Here is a 23,469-nt window from a genome sequence, read left to right as displayed (position 1 = left end):
GGTTCATAATATTCCCTGTGATGCTGTTCTGTTGAATAATGTAACCTGATATAAACGTCAGCAGTCCAAGTTGATATCAGTATTTCAGGTGTTTGAGCCTGGATTCGAGAAGTTTCCTCTGTCCTGGTCAGTTGGCTTCTCTGTGAAATGGGAGCCCCGGTCAGAGAGATGCTGAGTGTCCTGTTTGTGACTGCATTACCTAACTCCTAAGCAAGGAGTTGACCTCTACTCATCTCCTTTCTGCTGTAGTTGCATAGGATCTTGGTGGGACAGGGCCAGGACAGCAAACTGGCTGTGAAGCACAGAGAAATGAGCCTTTGGAAACATCCTGCTCCACATAGCAGCCCTGGGAAACTGTCCTGTTGGCTGGGGTCAGTTTTTCTTGGATTCCTTGAGGAAGTTCCCTTGCCAGCTCCACCAGCATTATTTTTCTGCTAAGTCACCTGGTAACTTCTGCTGTTTGAAAAACAAAATTACTGTTTTTATCATACCTTCGGCCTCCAGATCTCAAAGCATTTCACAAGCATTGAGCGAAACCGCACAACGCTCTTGGCAGGCAGGGAAATACCATGATCCCCACTGGCCTGTGTGTTCATTTCCCTGTTTGGTGATGGGCAGATGAAGCTGTACAGTTTTCTGGGATTGTTCCTATCCGTGTATAAGTTGATTCTGCTCCATCTTTATGTTTAATCCCACAAAGAGTGAAATAAAACTGTTGTATTACTAACCCTGCTTCTTTTGGGATAGGATGTCCTGGTTCAGCTTTCACATACTGTGGGTAGGTGCAGACAGATGAAACAGTAGCAGCAGATTCAGCTGATGCCTGCATGGTTAACCCCTCCACCCCCCGCTTAACTATTCAGCGGTGGAATCTGAAATGATTTGCTCGAGGTCATACAGCAGCTATGTCTCTGTTGTGCAGTGAAGTGTCAAGGGAGCTAAGTTAGCAATAAAAGAGTTACCAGAAGAAATCTAGATGTGTTGGCTCAGGGCTCCATGCTTCCAGTCTTCAAGCCAGGCCAGGTATCTCTATACTGCACTGTATTGTGCTGTGTAGACATACCTGGTAGGGCGGTGGCAGAAGTGGGAGGGAACCAGGAATTCAAACTTCAGTTCCATGTTCTAACTATTCCCTTGCAGAGATTTCGCTAATCACTTGGGGCTTCACCCTATCTCTTGCAGACAGACTTCTCATTGACTGTATGGGTCCGTGTAATGGGTGATCTGGTGCTCTTGCTGGTCCCAGGGGATCCTCTCTGCCCTCTCCTTGCTCTGCAAGGTGGTGGGAGGAGATCCTACCTGCTGGAGTTTGAAACGCTTTCAGAAGTGGAAGGCCAAGTCCCTGCATGCACCACCTGAGGCTGTGTCTTATCCTTGTCCAGAATCCTAGTCAAATGAGCTCTTCCGTTTCCAGGAAGTTGCTGTTCTCACTGCACAGTAATCCGGGCAGGGTAGGCCCTTAATGCTTAAAAGTACTCATTGTGATAGGATCTTCCTGGCTGGTCATGCCAACTGTGACCTCCAGCCGAGGGGTGCCACTTTTCAGCCCCTGTATTTTCATAGTGTCTCCTGCCCTCAAGGTCTGCATCCATAAATCAGCCATGAGAAGTGAGCAGATTATAAAGCAGTCACTGCACAGTCAAGAGGTAAATTGCTGCTGATCAGGACCAAATGTAATGCAAAGTGCACCTGATGAGGGCAGACCCCTTGTCCTTCAGCACTTGTCTGTAGGGCACACCTGCATCTACCGCAACCCCAGCATGCAGGCAGGGTGCCACACTACTGCATAATCTGCATCACCAGGGACCAAAAAGGGGTAGAGCCTCAGTTAACTGTCCACTAAAGCCTCTCTCTCACGGTTAAGGTTGGTGAAATTCATTTCAGTTCAACTAGGAGCAATTTCAGTTTAAGGAGTTGTAATCTCTAATATTCTCTAATAAATGACAATGTTAAATTCTGTCCCCCATCTGTACTGGTGTCCTGGTGGGTCCCAAGGATACACTTCCTCAGACTCTTCATAAGATAATTTCAGAGCACTGGAATGAAATCAGACAGGCAGACTAAATAAGGTGGTTTTCAGGCTTGGGAAGGAGACAAGCACGGAAATACTATATTCTAGTACCAGGGTATGCTGGTCATCATTACCATATGGCATAGCGCACTGGTGACGAAGACCAACACTCATTGAATGACAGACCAAGACCACCAAACTCACCCTATTTGTTAAGTAACTCATCTCTGCAGACGCTTGGGTGGCTGAAGTGCAGGGGTCTGGTTCTGACCCGGTGATCTGATTTAAACATATCTCTTACTGATTTGTGTGTTTGCTTTTTCCAGTGTGTGGCTGTGACCTGGCACAGGGAGGCTTTTTCATTAAGAACGGGGAGTACCTCTGCACGTTGGATTACCAGCGCATGTATGGAACCCGCTGCAACGGCTGCGGTGAATTTGTTGAAGGAGAAGTAGTGACAGCTCTGGGCAAAACCTACCATCCGAATTGCTTTGCCTGTACTATTTGCAAGTAAGTTGGCCCTTTCAGCTTCTGTGGCTTTAACCCCAACACAAGAGAGAGGGAGAGCTGCATCATCATTGGACACAACTCTAAAAGTTCTCCATTAAAAGGTGTTAGGTTGGGAATATTTTTCTGTGGCCTGACCTTGTGGGACTCATAACACCATTCATTTATCTAGGAAGCATCTACTAGCAAAGCGATTCTGTTTGGTATCATCCTCTGTACCCACTCACAAATGCTGTTCTCATCCAGAAGGGAATTTAATATTGGGCTTTACATGCTGAAGCAAGGGTCATGTTACACAGAGCATATGGGTTTTTTAAGCAACCATGCTCAGAACTAGCAGCTTTTCAGTACCCCATTTTAGATCTGGGAAAGTTGTAGCAATAGTTAACTTCTTGGGCCCAATCTAGCCTACTGATTTGTAAGTTCTAGAGACTCCTTTGCAGCTCTGTAGCTCAAACTGTAGCAGCTCATGCTTCTCACTGGAAATCAGTGGCTCCATCCTTTGTGTGTTGGCCAGGTGCTGGTTTTCACATCTACAAAGGAGCTATCTCCTGGTCAAGGCCCCTGGCTCCCAATCCTATTCCAATGTACCTTGTCTTTTCTTTCATCTCTGCTATACTCACCAGTGTCCAGTAGTTCCCAGGGCTGGCAGACCCTTAAGGACAACCATAATTCTTTTCATATTAATCTATAGCAGTTCCTGCATGAGTCCTATTTCTCATGTCCATATGTGTCTGTAGGACTGAGGTGTTATCCTTTGGCTGGGAAATATTTTTGCATGTTCTTATGTGAAAATTTTAATCAGTTTCTGTCAAAGAAGCATTCTTTATGGTGTTTAAGAAATTAAACAAAGTGCTGGTGCGTTGTGCTTTTCTTTAAACCTATGCAAGGCACAGGAAAGAAAGAAAGAAAGAGAAGGAGGAACTTCCCAGTCTTCTGGATTCTTTCATATAATCAAGCAACCTGATATGCAAAGGTCACAATGATTTTATCCTAGTTACTAGAAGAATATGATAAAAGAAGGGACAAACCTGTGACAACAGAAGTAGCATCTTCTGAAACAGAAATGTACCAGATAGAGAATAACATTTCATTGCAGTTGCTCGCACTGTAGGATCATCCTACACATGTCTATATGTCACAATGCAGTACCACGTGGCCATACCCGAGCTAGCTCTGAACATGCTAACATGGGTAATGGAAGTGATGTTGCTGTGCTAGCACAGTGTACTGTAGTGATCTGTCCTCATCTGTCTCAGACATTTAGTGTTCTGTGTTTGTCTTCTCACGGAGTTAGAGAAGATCCCTACGGTTTGATGGCTAGACAGTTGGTCTGCTGTGACTACTGCTTACTATATTGATCATAATTCTCACTTTCACCTTCTGCTTGCCCTTGCTGTTGTATCCATCTTTTGTCTCTTGCCCTATGTCCCTTCCAGTCTTTCTTCCTATGGGTATGTGTAGACAAAACGGGGGCCCTAAACTGAAGCAGTGGGTTTTTAAAAACACCGCTTCACTTTAGGTCCCTTTAAACCCCTGTGTCATGCACACACTGACTTACCTGCCTCTCTGGTGGTGGGGAGGGGAGGGTGAGCTGCCGTCAGGTGGAGCCGTCCCTGGGCTGCTATGAGGAGAGGGGCTGGTGCTTCCCTCTGTGTCAGCGGCCGCAGAGGGAAGCACCAGGCCCCCACGCAGCTTAGGCAGGCAGGCTTCAGGGGAAAAACCAGAAAACATCAGGCTTGCTGCTTTTCTTGGGTGGAGCCTGCCTTCCCAGGCTGCTGCCAGGCTGCCTGCATGGGCTTTCTGCAGAGCCCAAGTTGCATGGAGCCCAGTGCTTCGCTTCGCAGCTGTAGGGGCAGCAAACTAAAAGTCCTCAGAGGAGTTTTAGTTTGTTACGCCCGAAGTCATTATGCTGCCAAATTTCCTACAGCAGCTGGAATTAATGCGCAACATGCTGCCAAGGTGTGCAAACGCTGACACCATTAAAGCGGTGCAAAAGCATTTAGCTGGCTTTAAAGTGTCGTGCACACATACCCGTCGTTTCGTCTACACACGACCTATGATTCTGTGATTGTGTGCTTTATACTAGAAGTTCTTTGGAGCATGAATACTTTTTTCATTATACAGTGGCCTTTCTAAGATAGACCCTGTAAAAGCCAGAAGCCTGTTCAAGTCAAAAAATGTCTACAGTCCTGGAATGCCTAATTGGGAACTACATATATTCAGTCTGTGTAAGTGGGAAATCCTAATGTGGAAATGGAAAGGAAATTTGGTAGGTTTCCTACTTTTACAGGTTCCCTCTTAGGTTTCACTGTGCTGCTCGGCTTTCTGCAGCTGCCCCTTCTCACTGATGCTGCCCTGTCCCTGTTGCTGCTGTGACTACTGGCTGATCATGGCCACGGACACCCCCACTTTAATAAACTTCTGTCCCCGCTTGCGGGGAGCTCCCTCACCCTTGCTGCCTAACTGAGGCTGTCCTTGGCCATTGTGCGAGACAGGGAGCAGGTCTGATGCTCTATTCCTGGTGGCTCCATGGCCAAAACACTGGCTCTTGCTGATGTTGTAGTTGTGAGGACAGGACTTCTTGCCCGAGCTGTCAGAACAGATGAGAGCCCACATGGTAGCAGCCCAGGTATCAGTGCATGGCCCTGGGCCCACCGCAAGAGCACTGGGCTGAAGCAGCAGTACAGTCAGCACAGCTGAAGCTGAAGCATCGCTGGCTGTGCCACCCTGACAGACTTGCTCTGCCCAATCCCACCAGTCAGCTGGTTGGTGCTGATTTGTGAAGTAGTTGTGAGCAGTTCCGAGTGGGCTGGGTTGCAGAAAGCGTGCAGCAGGAAATGAAAACTACTCCATTTTTAGAAGACTTGGAGTTTCAGGAATTTGGGGCTGGTTTTACTGAGCTGAGTGCTAGTAATGGTGCTGGATCTCAGCCTTGAAGGCAGAAATTTTGCATTAATCCACTAAATGAGTACAGCCAGGCTCAGCAGCAGTACAGGTATCTATTGTGCTGTACCACCTTACATTGGGGATGCCAGGAAATGCCAGTCTCGATAGCCTGTTAACTTCTCCACCAGCAGCATCAGCAAAGGTGCCAATTATGGGTTTGTAGTGTGGATATCTGCTCAGAGTTCTAGCAGTAGGAACATGGCTGTTTCTGTGGGCAACTCCACCAATCTCGATATAATTATCTCTGCTTGTGAACTGAACAGCTCTTTGGGTATGTCTGGATGGCATAATGCAATGTTATGCCAAAATACCAGAGATAGCTTAGGTACTAGAAGCAGAGCAGCTGCTTTACTACAAGGGGGTGGGATGCCCAGATCTCACAGCAAGGCTGCTTCTGGTACTTGAGCTAGCTCTGCATTAGTTGTATTGTGCCGTGTAGTCATACCCTATATTTCTGGACCAACCCTATGAACTGTCTCCCTTTTTCTGTCTTTTCATGCTGCTGGGGGTCATCATTGTCATGTTGCCACTACCCTTGCAGGATCTGTTGAGTCTAAGCGAACTCTACTGTCTGCTTCTCCATAGATGCTATGCATTTTGATAGCTTCTGGAAACCAACAGTACAGTCAGTCTAACTTCCGCTTTTCTTGTGATTGTGGAGCATTTATCCTTTGGACTTCCTCCAGCTGCCTGGCTTTATCAAGGCCACATTTCAGACATAGTTTGGCCTGGGGTTCTGTAAGATACTGATTGTACCCGGAGGAAGGCAGCAGACTGAAGACACAAGGCCGAGTATAAAACTGCGAGGATAGCCTTGGCTTAAACTAATTTTTCTCTTTCACATTCCAGGCGCCCATTTCCACCAGGAGACCGAGTTACCTTTAATGGAAGGGACTGTCTCTGTCAAATGTGTGCTCAACCAATGTCATTCAGTCCGAAAGAGGTGTCCAGCACCAGCAGTAAGTGTTCCATTATCTTTTCTAAGGTTCTCAATGTCCAGGGTCCTTGATAGTTTGAAATGTGTTTTAGTTTTTAAGAAAGGTCTGTAAATTAATTGTGGGTTCTGTGAGTGGCAAAAGCATATACTTATAATCACAGAATCATAGCAAAGTAGGGTTGGAAGGGACCTCAGGAGGTCATTTAGTCCAGCCCCCAATCCCGAATAAGTAACTACAATCTCTGTCTGAAGATATTTTGAAAGAAAAAGTCGATGTTCCTTTACAGGCACATATTCTGTTTGAGGAAATAGGTGGTTTTGGAGTAAGTAGGCCCTAGACTTCTTCCTGTGTGATTGCACAGGTTTATTTAAATTAAAAAGGGCTACATCAGGGGAAATTAATTCTGGTTTCTAATCCACAACATTTTAACTTAATTACATTATCCTTTAAGTATAGTGCCACCAGAATTGTCTGAATAGTACCTCTAGTGCAGGCTATTACAGTGACTGAAATCTCTGGTGATGTTTAAAAAAAAAACAGAGAGAGAAAAGAAGAAACGCAAAGGGCTTGGCTGGGAAATGAATGTGGTTTGCTGCTGCATTTTAACGCTTTTAAAATCAAATATGAAAATCGTCTATCAGCAGTTTGTTATAAGATGACACCGATTGATTTTTACCTCTGGGAGTCATAGGAGTTATGGACAGAAAAGTCTCTTAGACCCTCAGGTTCTTCCTGTTGATAATGCAGAGATGTTTCTGAAGCGTGTTTGCTTTGGTTGCCTTAGTCTTGTTTTTGATCTTTCTTCATTTCTCTAGAGGTCTTGCCTTTCCTACTGGTGTTGGACCATCTGTGTGTTATGGGGAAGAATGGTGCTTGCTTTGCAATCCTAGCTGTTCTGTAAGGGCAAAGTTGGACAATATCCTTGTTCTATAAATGAGTAGACTGAAGCTCAGGAAAGTTATTTCAAGCAGCCAGTCACTTAGCAAAGTGGGGATTGGCAAAAGGCTTCTTGAGATGTAATTTTTCTCTTTCTCACGCCAGTAGACAGCACTACTCCTGGTGTTGTCAAAAGGCATTCTGCATTCTCATATAAATTATAAATGTCTCAACACAATCAGTTGGGGGAGAATCCAGGTGCCCAAGGGAAGCTCCAGAGCCTTATGTACTCTTGCAGGTACCCCGGGAGCTCGGCAGTCCAAGAAATGACCATCCAACTCCTAGAATTGCTTCCCATTGCAGGGGGAGCATGGTTGTAGCAGTGATCATCCTATAGTTGCATTATCAACTGAATAATTCCAGTAAAAGGTATTGGTGGAAAAAACCTGCTTGCACCTCCTGGATTAGTTTCCTACAGACTGGTTAGGGAGATGCTACTTACATGACATTTATTTTATAAAAGATGGTGCTTTTTTTTAATCCATTACACTAACACGTTCCTGACGTTACTGCTTCCTGGATTCCCTTATGAAAGCCACAGGTTCTAATACTAATAAATTATTTTATGTTTGTACCCAAAGGTGACAATGATCTGTTTAGGGATCCTACTCTGCAAGCTGCCTTATCAGCACACGCTAACAGATGATTCTTACCCCTAAGAGTGCTGTTGGGAAGTGTGTCCCTTTTACCGCATGTGTTCTGTGTCTTTGTATATAGAAGCAAGTAGCCAGACCCAGTTTGCAGGGTTTCTAGCCATTTTAGTGCGAAGTTCCACCACAATATAAAAATAAAAATGTGTACTGGCTGTATCTGTAAGGCTTACAACTCAACTGTAGTTCTTCCAGGATTCACCACTCACCTTTTCAACTCTAGAATACACTTAGGGCTGAGGAGTCTTGCTTGCTGGCACCAAAAAGTAAACTTTAATTAGCATAAAATATTCCAGATCTCTTCTATTTCTCTTTTTGCAGACTGAATTGGAGACATCATCAATCTTTTCTGATGCCTTTTCCCTTTTTTAAAATAATGTATTTTAAATTCATTTCTATTCAGAACAAAATTTAATTTGTACAGTGCATCTGTTTTATGTCTTATATACCATGGGCAGTTTCCTATGGTTACTTTTAAGTTGATTACGGAGGAAGCTTATTTTAAAAAGGAAAGATGGGAACAGGGATTGACTGATGTAACAAGGAAAAAGGCTAGGTACCCACTAAAGATTTTTCTTCTTTGCATCATTGTTAACGTGTAATTTGCTCATCTCTGTTTCTTCAAAGTTCAGGCAAATGATATTGCAGCTGGTTTGGAATGGTTTCATAGGAAAGCAAATACCTTTAAATTCAAAGGTTGTATCTCTTGAATACTACAGACCTAAAACACTCCAACATCTTCTCATGCTACGTCAGTGGAAAGCAGAAGGAAAAATTCCTAAATAATTAATCTCCCACTTTCAGCTGGAATTAGCTGAATCTATATGGCACCTTTACCTTTTTGTACATAATTAATATATTTCCTTAACTCCAAATGCATTATCCTAAGGAAGGAAAGATTCTTTTTTTTTTTTTTTACAAAGAGCTTTTTAAATCCACGTCTCTTCCTTCTGGCATCCTTTCACCTCCATTCCTGAAGCACTGAGGCAAAATGTGAACAAACCTCATTCATAATTAAGTCTTTCCTACCTCTTAAATATTCCAAGTCCCAGACAGTGAATTAGCTACGTGGATTTCATTGATGTTAACATGAAATATGAGGCTAAATGCCTGCAAATAGCTCTGAACATATAATGGGTTATGTTTGGGCTCATTAACTTTTTTCCGTTTAACAACCTGATAAATGTGAAGCAAAATACAAGAGAGAGGAGATGTAGATGGAGACAGAGCAGCCACAAGATAGAGGCAGAACAGTATTGTATAGATGTAAATTCTGATAATAGAGAGGGACTAGGACCATCAGCTGGAATCTAAAGCCTAGAGCTGACTTGCGTTCCTCAAAGGTTTCCATACTCTGCCAAATTTCCTTTTACAACCAGGTGACCTATCACCTGGACAAGGGAGAAGAGATTGTTGGCATATATCTTGACTTCAAAAAAGCCTTTGATCTGTTATCCCACGATCACCTCTTGGCAAAACCGGCCAATTGTGGCCTCGGGTCCACCATGATCCCCTGGCTGGCAAATTGGCTCTGTGGTCGGACCCAGAGGGTGGTAACTGACGGAAGTCAATTGTCGCGGTGCCCTGTGACCAGTGGGGTCCCCCAAGGCTCTGTCCTTGGACTCATATTGTTCAACATCTTCATTAACAATGTGGACATTGGAATCAGAAGCGGACTGGCCAAACTCCAAACTCTGGGGCAAAGCATCCACACCTGAGGACAGGAGGGTGATCCAGGCTGACCTGGACAGGCTCAGGAAATGGGTGGACGAGAACCTGATGGTGTTTAACACCGAAAAATGCAAGGTTCTCCACCTTGGGAAGAAAAACCTGCAGGATCCTTATAGGCTTGGCAGTGCAAAAAGAGTCTTGGAGGTCATCATTGACCACAAGATGAACATGAGCCTTTAATATGATGCTGCGGCTAGTAAAACGAGCAAAATGCTGGCTTGCATTCATAGATGCTTCTCAGGCAAATCCCAGGACGTCATTCTCCCATTGTACTCGGCCTTGGTGAGGCCGCAGCTGGAGTACTGCATCCAGTTTTGGGCTCCACAATTCAAAAAGGATGTGGAGAAGCTTGAGAGAGTCCAGAGAAGAGCCACGCGCATGATCAGAGGTCAGGAAAACAGACCTTACAATGATAGGCTGAGAGCTATGGGGCTCTTTAGCCTGGAAAAGCGCAGGCTCAGGCCATGATCTGGTGGCCACCTATAAGTTTATCAGGGGTGACCACCAGTATCTGGGGGAACATTTGTTCACCAGAGCACCCCAAGGGATGACGAGGTTGAATGGTTATAAACTACTGCAAAACCGTTTCAGGCTGGACATAGGGGAGAATTTCTTTACTGTCCGAGCCCCCTAGGTCTGGAACAGCCTGCCATCAGAGGTGGTTCAAGCACCTTCATTGAACACCTTCAAGAGAAAATTGGATGCTTATCTTGCTGGGATCCTGTGACCCCAGCTGACTTCCTGCCCTTCGGGCCGGGGGCTGGACTCAGTGATTTTCCGAGGTCCCTTCCAGCCCTAATGTCTATGAAATCTATGAAAGTTAGGTATTTTCTCAACCACATGAGAATGAGGATTGCTTGCTCATTTGCTGTGTTTGTTTTATGCAGTGTCCAATTTCTCCATTGTGTATGAAAATGGCACCTCTAGGGGTGGGTGACTAGGGTACAAGCCTAGGGCGCTGACATTGAGGGGATGAGAATGGCAGCCACTGCCACTAGCTGGTCCACCACCCCCCAGAGCAGATGCTTCCTTTTACAACTCTGCTGTATGGTAGTAGGATTCCTCTGCTCTTTGTCTTTCAAGAATTATCCACTTGTTCTTTTCCTGACATGTTCCTAAAATTATACAGGAAAAAGTTTCTCTGGGCCCATCTTGTCTCCCTAGTTTGGTTGTTGGGTGGGGGAGAGAGTGGGGATCAGGTATCTATACGCTTTTGGCAGTACAGTAACTGATACATTTGCTAATGGGCATTGTGCGTTCTCTTCAGCTCTACAGCATGATGCCTTTTATACCTTGGGATAATCCCTTTGTAGCCTTCCCTGTCCAAAAATTTTTGATCATCTTATATACATAGAAGTCCTTGTGGCAGGTGCTGTTCAGGAACCATAGCTGTCACTTTTTTCTGATAGTCATGATTGATTGTCTTGATGTTGTTAGAGAGGCAACATAGTTAATGCAGATCTATAGAGAGGAAGGGCTGGGTAGAGCTTAGGACTTGGGAAACCTGCTTCATTTCTGTGCTCTGCTACAGAGTTCATGATGAGCTTGCAGAAGTGCCTTAATAACTTGGGATAGGTCTACATCATGTTCCCAGCATGTCCGAGTGGGGATATTCCTGAGCAGCCTCCTCCTACCCGCTTCTACTTGCACATGCTAACCCCAGAGATGTGGTGCCATGGCTATAGGGGTTTCCCTCTCTGTGGCTGCTCTCAAGACCTCTGTCTTTGGTATGGTTCAGTGCAGCTGTGAGGGATGTCCTTGGAGGGCTTCCCTGCACAACTGGGGCGTGAGCAGGGACAGGTCAGTGCTGGGGACAATACAAAGTGGGCCTAACCTAGCCTTTTTAATCACACCTATAGTTTGGTGTAGATGTACCCTTTGTGGGCCTCTTAGTTCTGATCTGTAAAACAGATTTGTGGGATCTGGGCATTTAGATGCAGAAATGTAGGAGGCTAAGAGGTACCAGTAGCACAGAAAGTAGAGAAAACCATTGGGTCCAGACAGAAGTAACAGCTGTATCAGTATCAAAGCATAACGATATTGTCACAACCCAAAGGGTGTGATTTTTGTTTTTGTGTGCTTCGGCACTGCTAAATTGTCCCCGCTAAATTACAGCTTCCTTGCACGGTGGAGTTTTCTGCTGCAAAAGAGAACCCCAGTGCAAGGGAGAATTTCCCACCAATTTGAAGCTTTCTTTGCAGGGTGCATTTCTTTGTTGCAGCACAGAGATGCTCGTTGCAAAGAGTTCCCGCCATTTGTATGCTAATTCGAGCCCCATTATTGGCCAGTTCTAAATTATTCACACGTGGCGGCTAGTGATTGGCTTGCTAGCTGTATAAAAGGCTTGAGTGGTTTCCGCCCAAGTTGGAGGACTCCACGACCGCCGCCGATCGCAGTCCAGACGTACCCCTTCCCGCGCACAAGAGAACCGGACCCGCGGAGCCTAGCAAACTTCGTGTAGCAGAATGACCCACGGAGCCTAGCAAACTTCGTGTGAGTCCTTACGACCGGCCTTAGAGCTCTTCTACCCGGGTTCGAGTCCTGCAGGTTTATCTTCCCGTCGCCGAAAACCCATTGCGACATACCCTCGTGTTTTACATCTTCCCATCGCCAAAACCCTTTGCGACGTACCCTCGTGCCCTGCAGGTTCGAGTTTTGTTTTGTTTCCTGTCTGTAACTGCAACTCAAGCAAGTTTTCCAGCCTACACCACTGCCATCTCGGTGTAAGTAAACAATCTTTAAAACTACCGCTACGCGTCTGTGCCTAATTCCAGCTCGACAGCCTTCCCTCTCCAACCCGGCGTGCCCGGGCTGCTGGCGTGCAGCACGGAAAAGGGCTCGGGTCGCTCCCGGCCCGGGCTGCTGGCGTGCTGGCTGCCTGCGTGCAGCACGGAAAAGGGCTCGGGTCGCTCCCGGCCCGCACAGATATAAACATTTACCATGTATCTGTTGCATCTATTTGCTACTGATGACCTAAGTGACCTTAGTGACCTAAGTGTAAAAAAACTCCTGCATCTTTAATGTTTTTGAAGTCAGGGACAAAATTAGAGTCATTTTGCTACCCTCGCATGGCTACAGGATCAGGAACAGATGTAACAGATCATAACACCTGGTGTGCACCCCAGAACAACACGTCCTCCTCCCCTTTTAAAGCAGTTAGAAGGCACATTTGTGCCTTAATTCCTTGTGTCCCTAGGAAGAATATTGTTTGGTTTGTGTCATGCCTTTTAATTTTTGAGCATACCAAAAATAGTTGAGGGAGCAAGAGGGTAGTGACAAACAACAGTGCCCATTCATCTGACCTCCCTAAGTCTGGGATGTTTGAGTCTTAGTTGGGGGTTGAGGTGGAGGGAAATCAGTTGCAAAACAAAGTTAATTCTGTTGGATGTATCGACATTGGGGATTTTGGCAACACATTCCCACTCGTGCCATTGACCTAGTGCTAGAATCAGGGCACTTTTTTGCTAGAAGTCCATAGTATAGATGGACATTGATTTTGGCGGGGGGACACGGACCGGAGTCGTTAATTTGTACATGGATGCCCAAAAGAGACAGGGTAAAAAGTGCATTCAGTAGCAAAGTGGCTCAGCCCATATTCCAGTAAACCTCTACTGCAGTTTCACCCATGACTACCAATGGGACTGGAACCCACAGCCTTCTGGTTTAGAGGTCATCCTTAAAAGCCTAAAGAGAGAATCTAGGTCATCTTTGAACTCACAGAAGTAGATTTTGCTTTCTCTGTGGTATTACTAGTGAAGGCGCTTTAAAAACAAGAGTACCAAATTGTATCTAGGTTTGAGAATGAGTCTGCTCAGTCCATTGTGTGATTCTCATTAAGGGGACCATGACTTATTACTTATCACCCCTTTCCAAGGATTGGAGCAATTTTGTAACAACTCCAACTTGGTTTCAAATGAAAACCAGACATTTTAGGATTATGCAAACTCCCTTTCCAAGTTACTTCTCTGAGTTATCAACACCAGTTTGCATTTGGAAAGATGCATCTCTTTTGACCTAAAAATGAAGTATACATTTCTTACCAGCTTTCTCTCCCTTTGGAAAATACATAATTACCATATTTACTTGAATCCAATATGTCTTTGAATTTAAGACAGCCCCCAATAATTAGATTCTGTGCGTGGAAAATTATAAATTTGTTTTAATTGGATTCTATACATAAATTTGTTAAGATTTTCCACGTACAGAATCTAATTATTGGAGAGACATCTTAAATGCATCTCCCTCAAAGCAGTGGTGAGGATCAAGGACCAGACCTCCTACTCCTTGCTCCCCTTAGGTGCCTGTTCCCCACCACATGCCCTCCCTGTCATCTGCTACTTGCCCCCCCCCACCCCACTTGTCCCAAGTACCTGTCCCCCATCACCTGCCTCCCCTGCTCTTGTACCCCCCATGGCTGTGCCTGCCCTCTTGCTGCCTGTCCCCCCTCCCTTCTGCACCTTCCTGCCATTTACCTTCTGGGCAGCAGCTCTAGCTTTGGGCAACTTGGGAGTGGTGGTAGCCCTGGCCCCACCCAGCCAGGGAGAGGCAGCAGCAACAGCTCCCCCCCCCGCTCTGGCAGGAATACTGCTAAAATCAAATGATCCCAGCAAGGTGCCTGTCCAGCCTCCTCTTGAAGACTTCCAAGGTTGGGGACTGCACCACCTCCTTGGGAAGGCTGTTCCAGATTATGGTCACACTTGCTCTAAAGAAGTTCTTCCTTACATTCAACCTGAAACCATCCTCTAATGGTTTCTGGCCACTGGTCCTTGTCATCCCCTGGTGTGCCTTAGTGAACAGTTTTTCTTCCAGCTCCTGATATTCACCCCTTACATACTTATAGATGGCCACCAAGTCTCCCCTCAGTCTTCTCTTCCCCAAGCTGAACAGTCCCAGATCCCTTAGTCTTTCCTCATAAGATTTGTCCTCCAGGCCCTTGATCATTCATGTGGCCCTTCTCTGGACGCTTTCAAGATTCTCCATGTCTTTTTTGAAGTGCAGCGCCCAGAACTGGACACAGTACTCCAGCTGGGGTCTCACCAGTGCCGAGTAGAGAGGAAGTATCACTTCCTTAGCTGTGCTCACAACGCATCAGTTAATACATCCCAGTACAGCATTGCACTGGCCGGTCATGTTCATTCTGTGATCAGCCATAACCCTGAGGTCCCTTTCAGCCATCATGCTGGCCACCTAGCTTATATTCATGTTGCTAGTTACTTCTCCCAGATGCATTTATCCTTATTGAACTACACCTGGTTCCACTCCACCCACCTTTCCAGCCTGTCCAAGTCTGCTTGGATCCTCATCCTATCCCCTAACATGACCACTTTTCCCCATAACTTAGTGTCCTGGGGGTGTTCAGATAAAAGAGCCCTGAGCTGCACCCTGGGGACTCCGGGAGTGGGGCCCATGTATAAAAACACAAAAACAAAAAAACTATTTACCTGCAATAGGACACTCGGCCTTGCAAGAATGAAGAGGGGAGCCTGTGCGGGTTATAATCCGCGTCTTTATTCAGCTGAGACCAGCCGGTGACATCACCGGCAATCACCAGCCGGCAGAAACAAAAAGGATCATTGCAGGAGCAGCAGGGAAAGCAGGAGAGCCGGCGGAGGCTTTCTACACTGCCAGCAGCTGGTGCTCACACAGGAGATCCGGACAGAGAGCAGGAGAGCCGGCGGAGGCTCTCTACACTGACGCTGGCCGGTGTCTGCATAAGGAAAGGGGATCCAGACAGGAAGCAGCAACAGAGGCGGCAGAGGCTCCTAGCACGGGCGGCATGGAACTCAAGCTCAGAGGACTGTGGGACATCAGGGGCAGGACACTGCAGACAACGTAGAGGGAGAATGGCATCGCGAGCCGCACTCGGCGGCATGAAAGAAGCAACAGCCCAGTAGAAGGAGCCGTAGCAGACCCAGGGGAGACAACGGGTCATCTCCCCGAAAGTTCCCGGTACTGGGTACAGAAGAAGTGTTGGCAGGGACGGATGCAAAGAAACTCCCCAGATGGAGCGACGAGGGGACCCCTTCAAACCCTAACTGTAGGACCGGTGAAACAATGCAATAAGCCACCCAGCTCCATATTTTGTTCTGTTCATTTTTTTTTTCTTTTCCCCCTTTTGGATGGGGTACAGTAACGGGGCGAGCAGGCCACATAAATTAAGTCTCTTAGCCTAGAAAGGGCCTCAGCACAGGGAAGTGAGTGTGGCAGAGGAACGCTGGCATTGCGGTTTCCTTCCTTTTTTGTTTTTCTCGTGTTGTGTATTCTCTCTTTTTGTTTGTCCCAAAGGGGGTAGATGCCCGGCTTAGGCAACTAGTACATCTGTGGGCCACTGTAGGAGTAAATCACTCAGGACATGAAATCCGAGGGAGGCATCGAAGTCAAGGACACAGCTACACCGGATGAATGGCCACCTCAAGACCTAGTGTCCCACTGGAGGTTGGCGTAAGGCTAGGGTGTAGGGGAGGTGGAGCCCCACGGACAGCCGTTAAGCAGAGTACCCACCACTGAGGGACCTCCAGAGGCTTGCCTCCCCACTGGTATTATGTTCAAAGTCATGGCAGGCGAGTTTGGGGGCGGCCACTGGGGTGATATAGACCTACCTCAGGGGCCACACGAAACACTGGTACATCCGTCACCGACCACCCGGGCCAAGGCAGCGCACAAACGGCTGCTTGAGGCCAGGTGGGCACACTTAGTATTGTCCGCAAACTTGGCCAGCATGCTTTCCGTATCCTCATCTAAATCATTATTAAAGATGTTGAACCATACAGGGTCAAGAACCGAACCCTGTGGGACGCCACTTGGCCACCTTGCACCAAGATGATACAGACCCGTCCGCTAGCACTCTTTGGGTTCGGCCCCTTAGCCAGTTCCCAACCCATCTGACCATGGGCTCTGCCAGCCCACATTCCCCCAGGTTTTTTCATAAGAGCGTCATGGGAGACCATATCGAAGGCCTTTTAAAAATCCAAGTATATGACATCAATCGCGTCTCCAACATGTAAGCGGTTCGTTACTTGATCATAGAAGGAGATGAAGTTGGTCAGACATGACCTGCCCCAAAAGAAACCATGTTGGCTATCCTTCAGCGTCATGGTTTCTGCTAGTCTCTCACAAATGGACTTCTTGAAATTTTTTTCCAAAATTTTACCCAGTATCAAGGTCAAACTGACTAGCCTATAGTTTCCCGGATTCTCCCTCTTCCCCTCCTTAAAGACTGGCACCACATTGCCCCTTTTTCAGGCCATTTTCAAAAATGAGTGCCAGTTGCATGTCTGAGTGATTATTTGTGCATGTACATAAATGAGTTACGTGAATAATCCCACTGATTACACAGCAGCGTTTTCTTTGTTCATCCCAGTCTGTTTTGTGTGCCTTTCATCTGACTCCTGCTACGTGAACTCCCCAGGTTGGGGATTTATTTTATTTCCTGTCTGTATAGTGCCTAGCACATTCACACCTTGATTGAAGTTCCTGGGTCCTATTGTAATAATAAATACTAAGCTAGTGCTTAATAGACACCTGGGAGAAAAGATACATTTGTTAATGATTCAGGGTCCCTGTTCTGTGAATTAAGTTATGATAAAGCTCACATTATACATCGGAGACCTTCAGCAAGGCTGGCAGTGAAACCAGGATAGACTAGTATTGACATACTCAACATATGTAAGACTAAAAAAAAGCCAGGAGAAGCCAACAGTGATTCCTCTTATGTACGACTCTCAACAAAAATAATTCTGTGTAACAAAGCAGCAATGCTGACAACCAAACTAGTTCTTTTACCATTTCCTTTGTGAGTTTCTCTGTCTTTCTGGTTATATTATTTTTAGCACTGTATTAAGCACAGATGCAATCTGCTTCACACTGTCAGGATACTTTGTAATAAAAATATTGAGGTTTATAAATACATGATATTGCTTGGCGCCTGTAGGAATGCTTCCATTCAAGCAGTTTCTATATTTATTCATATTCTCAATGTTTACTTTTTGCATATAAAAATAGTATATGCCACATTTCTTCTTTACTAGATTTATTTTTTACTTGTGACTTTGCAAGCTACATGTGGATGGCAATGAGGTTTAAATTAAAAATGCAGAAAAGCTGCATTTTAATTTTTGGTTAACTAGTACTACCCTACAGAATTAAAGGGATTTTATCAAAATTCTGCATTGAAATCTTAAATGGTTTATTAATTAAGGAACTACTATCTTTAGGTAATGAATCCAATAGGTTTGTTTCTGCTGATCATGTACAACAAGATTTTAAAAAGGTAGATCTCATCCTCCCACACCTTTTTTATACATTGATCAAATAGGAAGAACAAGCTTTCTTCCTTGTTTTAACTGCCCAATAGTTGGTTAACTTTGAATGAACTAGTCATTGAACTGAGCTGGTTAAATAAACTGAAATGAAGAAAATATTCTTCCTGCACTGACAACAGGCAAAAGCTAGTTTAGCTTTTCACCCAACTGGTTCCAGGTGTGTAGCCATTGACTGTCTCAGTCCAATGGCTTGACTTTCTTTTCAGGTTTAGCGGTGAATGTTTGGGAACATCATTTAATTTAATAAAAGCAAGACTTTGGCTGCCGTGGTTCCTCTGCTTTACCTGTGGCAAGTTAGTGTGTTAGGTCTGTGTTGTGTAAAGGTTGATGGTAGTCTTAGGTAGAGTTTAATGGTTTGTATAGGATGGTTTGGATAGGGAAGATCCTAGGAGCCTCAGGCAGGGGGCTGGACTAGATGACCTCTGGAGGTCCCTTCCAGCCCAACTTCTGTATTGTTCTATCATTTGGGTGATAATGACACATTCTGTAGATATAGAATTTAATATAGATTGCCATCATTTCGAATTAATTAAACAGATTCATTTATAAAAAGAATGGTATTCTTTTCCTAGCCAGAGTTCTTTATTTAAATAAGTCATTTTTAATTGTTTTAAAGGCATCAATTTTTTGTCTCTGCCCTTTTGCAATGCCCTTTTTGTGCATGTTAAGAATTCAGTAGACTTGAAATTTCACTTCCCTCTTATTCCTTATAATTAAGAAAGCACATCCACGTGTACTAATGAGTACTAAATTCAAGGAGCTAATGTAGATGCAAGCACAACTTCCATTTTGGTAAGAGACAACAAACTCTGGATTATCCATATTGGCTAATGATTTATTAGAACATGCTGGCTAACATGTTTTATCTTTCCAAGTGACTGTGGTGTGCCGTGCTTGAGAAGGACACTTTCAAGGAAAGCTTTTCTTGATCTTGGAAGCATTTGTATAATTTGAATTGTTTCCTTGGATTAACTTTTCCTCTTGTAGCTTGTTCCCTGCCCCTTTCTCTTCAGGGCAGCTGGGGACAAGTGCATCTAGTTCTGCTTCTGCCTCACTGACACCTAATAGCTCTGGAAAGATCAGTTGATCAGCCTCAGTTTACACAGCTGTCAAATAGGTATCATGATTCTTAATCTATAGTTGTGTTGTAAAACTATATTTAATTGCTTATAAATTGCATCAAGATTCTGCTGTGGACAGGCAAAGTATTATTTTAAACTAAATCCTGTCCAACAGAAGGATGAACAGCAGGTGTCTTTACAACTACACCTTGTCAAAAAATATTCATCTCAGCAGTTTTCCTAGCATATACTCTGTCTTTGAAACCAACTGGTTTCAGGGAATGCGTTGATGGCAAAATGATGGAAAATCAAATAGGCTCTTGTTTCAATTTGCCCTCATATCTTGACTTTTATATTTCATGTTGATTTTAATGTGATACAAATGTATAATGGTTCAACATGAGAAAAAAACCAAATAGATTAAAAAGTCCAAATGAAATATTTCAGAATAAATTACATTATTTGAATGACATCATAGAAACATTTCCTGTCAATAAATGCATCTGAATCCAAATGTTTTAAAATCTCCATTCCCCAAAATATTTTAAGATTTTGGTGTTTTGCATGAGCTCAAATAAAAACAGATTTTGAAATGTCAGAATCTCCTGGGAGATACAAATTGCATTTTTCAGTCATCTCTACGTAAAGCAGATTAGGCTGGGCTCTGGTGACAGAGCTCTTTGGTGACTCTCTCAGGTTTCTGTCCATCTCACACAAGCCGTTCTAAGAAGCAATTGCAGTCTTGTAGCCATGATGGTCCTGGGAATATTGTAAGAAGCAGGATTTGTTTGGACCAACAGTATAGCTTTTGTTGGACCAACAGTATAGTTGAGAGAGATGTTAGACAAGCTTTTAGGCATAAAGGGTGCTTGCACATATGCTGGGAGGCTGCTCCAATGTGCTGTAATTACTTTGGAGCAGACTCGATTAATTGAGTCTGCTGGAGTGTGCTAATTAGCGTGCACCAGCCAGCCTCCGCGTCTCGTGTATCAGCATTCCCATGCTTCAAAATGGCATTGGGGGTGCTTTAAAAAAAGTCTGTCAAACGAGCTTTAGTTAAAACGCCCCTGCCACCATTTTGAAGCATGGTGACGCTAATACACAAGACGGTGCGGGTGCTTTAATTAATTGTTCAGACTGGGTCCTTTCCCACGGCTATGTGTTGAGCAAAGGAGACTTTGCTTCTAATGTGAATTTGACAAGGTGGGAGGTCTGTTTGAAGGCTTGGGAGAGATGAGGTTGGGAATAAGTGCCGCTGTCTTTAAGTACATGGTATAACTGTTTAAAGATCTTTTTTATAGGTTGCAACATAGGATGCTATGTGACAACCGGGGGTATGCAGTCAATGGGGAGTTTATTGTGGTATTGTAGTAGAGGTGTGTGGAAGATTTGGGTAGCTCATTCAGGGATGCCCTCAGAGATGCAATTATTTTCTCTGGAGCAGTGTTCTTGTTAGGTGAGGGCAGTTTTTAGCAATGCCTTCAGAAAATAGGGTTGGGGGGTGGAAGTCGCAGCTGTACTGGACACTAAAACACTTGCACTTAATACAGACAAGGCTCTTATGACTCATTACAAATTACCCGCTCCCTCTTCTAACTTCCCTGTGCTTCACAAGTGCTAATGCTGTCATGAGTAGTCTCCTCAAAGCAGACCCAGAGGTAGCTGAAGACTTGGCAGTAGGTGTGTTTGAGACAGCCTGGCATTTTGTAGTTAGAGCCTTGCTGTCAACCCCTTCCAGTCCTTCACTAGCCTGTCTGCACGCTGCTGGATAACCAGGACCCTCGGGTGCTTTCTGCAGCCTGGCTCCATATTGTGAAAGCAACTTGCTAGTCTGGTTCTTGTTCTCATTGTCTTGCTGTCTCCAGTAGAGCCATAGAAAATATCCCCTCCTTGTTACTGCTCCTTTCTGATGCACAGCACTCATGACCATGACTGAGTAGTGACAACATTCAATGCGGCCTCCTGCCATGCTTCTCGGTACAGGGGTAGCAGAGGAGCCTTGTGATCAGGTAGGATTCAGGGAGGGAGGCTGAGGACCATTGACTTCTTCCATAAAGAAAAGGCAGTGACGCTGCTGACTACTCTTTCCTGATGTCCAGGCCGATAATAGGAGGTGGAGCATGGACTGATTTCTTAGACGTTGTCTGATAGTTCCTCCCTGTACGTAGCGTATAGACTTACCCTGTGTGTGCACAGTAGCTTTCTTTGCCAAAAATGCATTTTACTCTGCATGCATTAAGTGTGGCATTTGCAGCCCAGGAGCCCTGATGTGGAACTTGTCACATCAAGGTTACCCAGGGCCATGTGACCTCCGTACTGCCATATCTCACAGGATTGTCCTCTCAGCAGCTTCATCTGGTGCAGAATGAAGAGATCCATTACTTGGCTAGGTTGCTTGATGGGGAAACACATCAGTGCTCTGCAGATTGCAATGACTTTCTCTTTGCTTTCAGGAGCAATTTATGACATTCTCCAAAACCCTAAAAGCTACATGGAAAACCACCTTTTCCCCTATCCATCACCATGGCATAAGAAGTCAGCTGATCGTTTTTTCCTAGTGCTTCTAACTCTAAACGTATGAAGGACGCATGCAGAGCATTGGTCTGACAGTGCCAGCTCACTGACCTTCAGAGCATTGTTTTACACAGCATTCACATAGTCTTTTGGAAGTGGGATATATTTATTTTTACTGAAGTCCATTGTTTTAGTTCATTGATTCTCAACCAGAGTGCTGTTGCACCCTGGGGTATCTTGAAATCTTTTCAAGGGTACCGGAGTGCCACAGTTAGCAATGTTAGGTGGGAAAACTCAATGTCTCTCACCCACTGACTCCTCAATTTACATCTTCACTGACTGCTGTTCTTGCATGCAGACCAGCCTCTGGCTTCTTTACTATTCCTTCCATCCGGGAAGAACACACATCAACTGCAGATGCTTCCTCAGCCGGATGAAGGATATTTATACCCAAAAGCTTGCAAAGAAGAATTTTTCCAACTATTTGAGTTGGTCTAATAAAAGATATCAGATTTACCCAAAGAACCTTGTCTGCTTATGTCCTTAGATCAATAGGCTACAACCTACACCCCTGAGATTTCAAATAGGAATCCATAGTGTCAAAAACATTCTGACCTCTTGTGGTCTTTCTGAGGTCTTTGCAGCATTATTTTGATTCCTGGAGTAAAAAAAATGAGAGGAAACAAAGAGCTGGCATTTTCCACAGGGTGTCTTGAGCCTAAAAAGGTTGAGAACCACTGCTTTAGTTCCTGTTCTCGTTTGGATTGCACTGTTTCTGGTGTATGTTTGGAAACAAGTCTGAATAGTGCATAAAAAAACAAGTCAGTGAAGGCGGTCTGTGCACAGTACTTTTTTGATGTTAGGAGTCTGTCTGAAACCTGTAACCAAATCAGTGCCATCCCTAGGCCCCTTGCATGGTAGCTTTGTCTGGGATGCCAGCCCACAGATTGCTTTGGAGAAGTGAGCTGTGTTGTCCTGTAAACGGACATTACAGTTGGTGGCAGGACTAGTTGTGTCAGTTCAGCTCCTGGGAAAGGCCCCCCACAGATAAGAAAAATTGTGTTTTTATGGAACAGTTGGGAGATCAACTGTCACATTCAGGAAAAATGCCAGAAAAATGCCAGTCAGGAACCGAAGGAGGTCACTCGGAAAGAATGCAGGAGAAGGAATTAGTTGTTCCAGGCCCCGGATAAGGTGGACCTTGGATTGCTGTGTGTTATCAGAACTAAAGCCTTCATAACATTTGCAATTAAATATGCCTCGCTGCTACTGCCAGAGGTTAAACCTGTTTGGGTTATTGTTCTCCAAGCACAACAACCGAAGATTATCCAAGCCAGTCTGCAAGAGCAGAGAGACATGGTGTCCTGTGCTTGGGCCAGGCATTTGTTTTGTACCGAGAAACAGGAACTCGTCTGAGTGTCCCAGTAAGACCAAACAGATAACAGTGCAGCCACATCTGCCACCACCTTCACATGGGCAGTAAGAGCAACAGAAGCTCTAGAAACTCAGTGGTGATTCTGCACCTGATCCAGCCTCGTGCTCAGCACTGTCTGGGATGGCACATACTTGGCTCAGCTTGGTGCTGGCTGTTAACAAGGAAATCGTTTAAACTACCTGGACTATGGGTGGGGAAAATATGACCTGCGGGCCAGATCCAGCTTGCAGAGAGATTTTTGCCCAGCCCTAAGTGTGGCCCTTCGCTCCAGTGGGCAGCGCTGGGGCACCCGCATCCCATGCCAGCCTGCAGCTCACCCTGGGATACTCACACAGCCCCCAGCCCCACCAGCTTGGTGTGAAGCGGAGCAGCGCAGAGGCAGCAGCAGTGGCAGAAGCCCCAGTGAGGGCACTGCA

The 23,469-nt window shown here is 45.2% G+C and overlaps 1 protein-coding gene across 3 annotated transcripts in view; it reads left to right on the top strand.

Annotated features, from left to right (window-relative positions):
• Window positions 1-23,469, top strand: part of LOC102382159 (actin-binding LIM protein 1) — a 173,541-nt gene that overhangs the window by 92,091 nt on the left and 57,981 nt on the right. For all 3 annotated transcript variants that reach the window (XM_025210475.1, XM_025210477.1, XM_025210476.1), the window contains exons 3-4: window positions 2,338-2,521; window positions 6,317-6,426. In XM_025210475.1, the coding sequence (XP_025066260.1) occupies window positions 2,338-2,521; window positions 6,317-6,426 (294 nt within the window). The remainder of the gene's footprint in view (window positions 1-2,337; window positions 2,522-6,316; window positions 6,427-23,469) is intronic.

Source organism: Alligator sinensis, unplaced genomic scaffold, assembly GCF_000455745.1.
Source record: "Alligator sinensis unplaced genomic scaffold, ASM45574v1 scaffold1451_1, whole genome shotgun sequence".
NCBI lineage: Eukaryota > Metazoa > Chordata > Crocodylia > Alligatoridae > Alligator > Alligator sinensis.
This window is presented reverse-complemented; position numbering and strand designations above follow the sequence as displayed.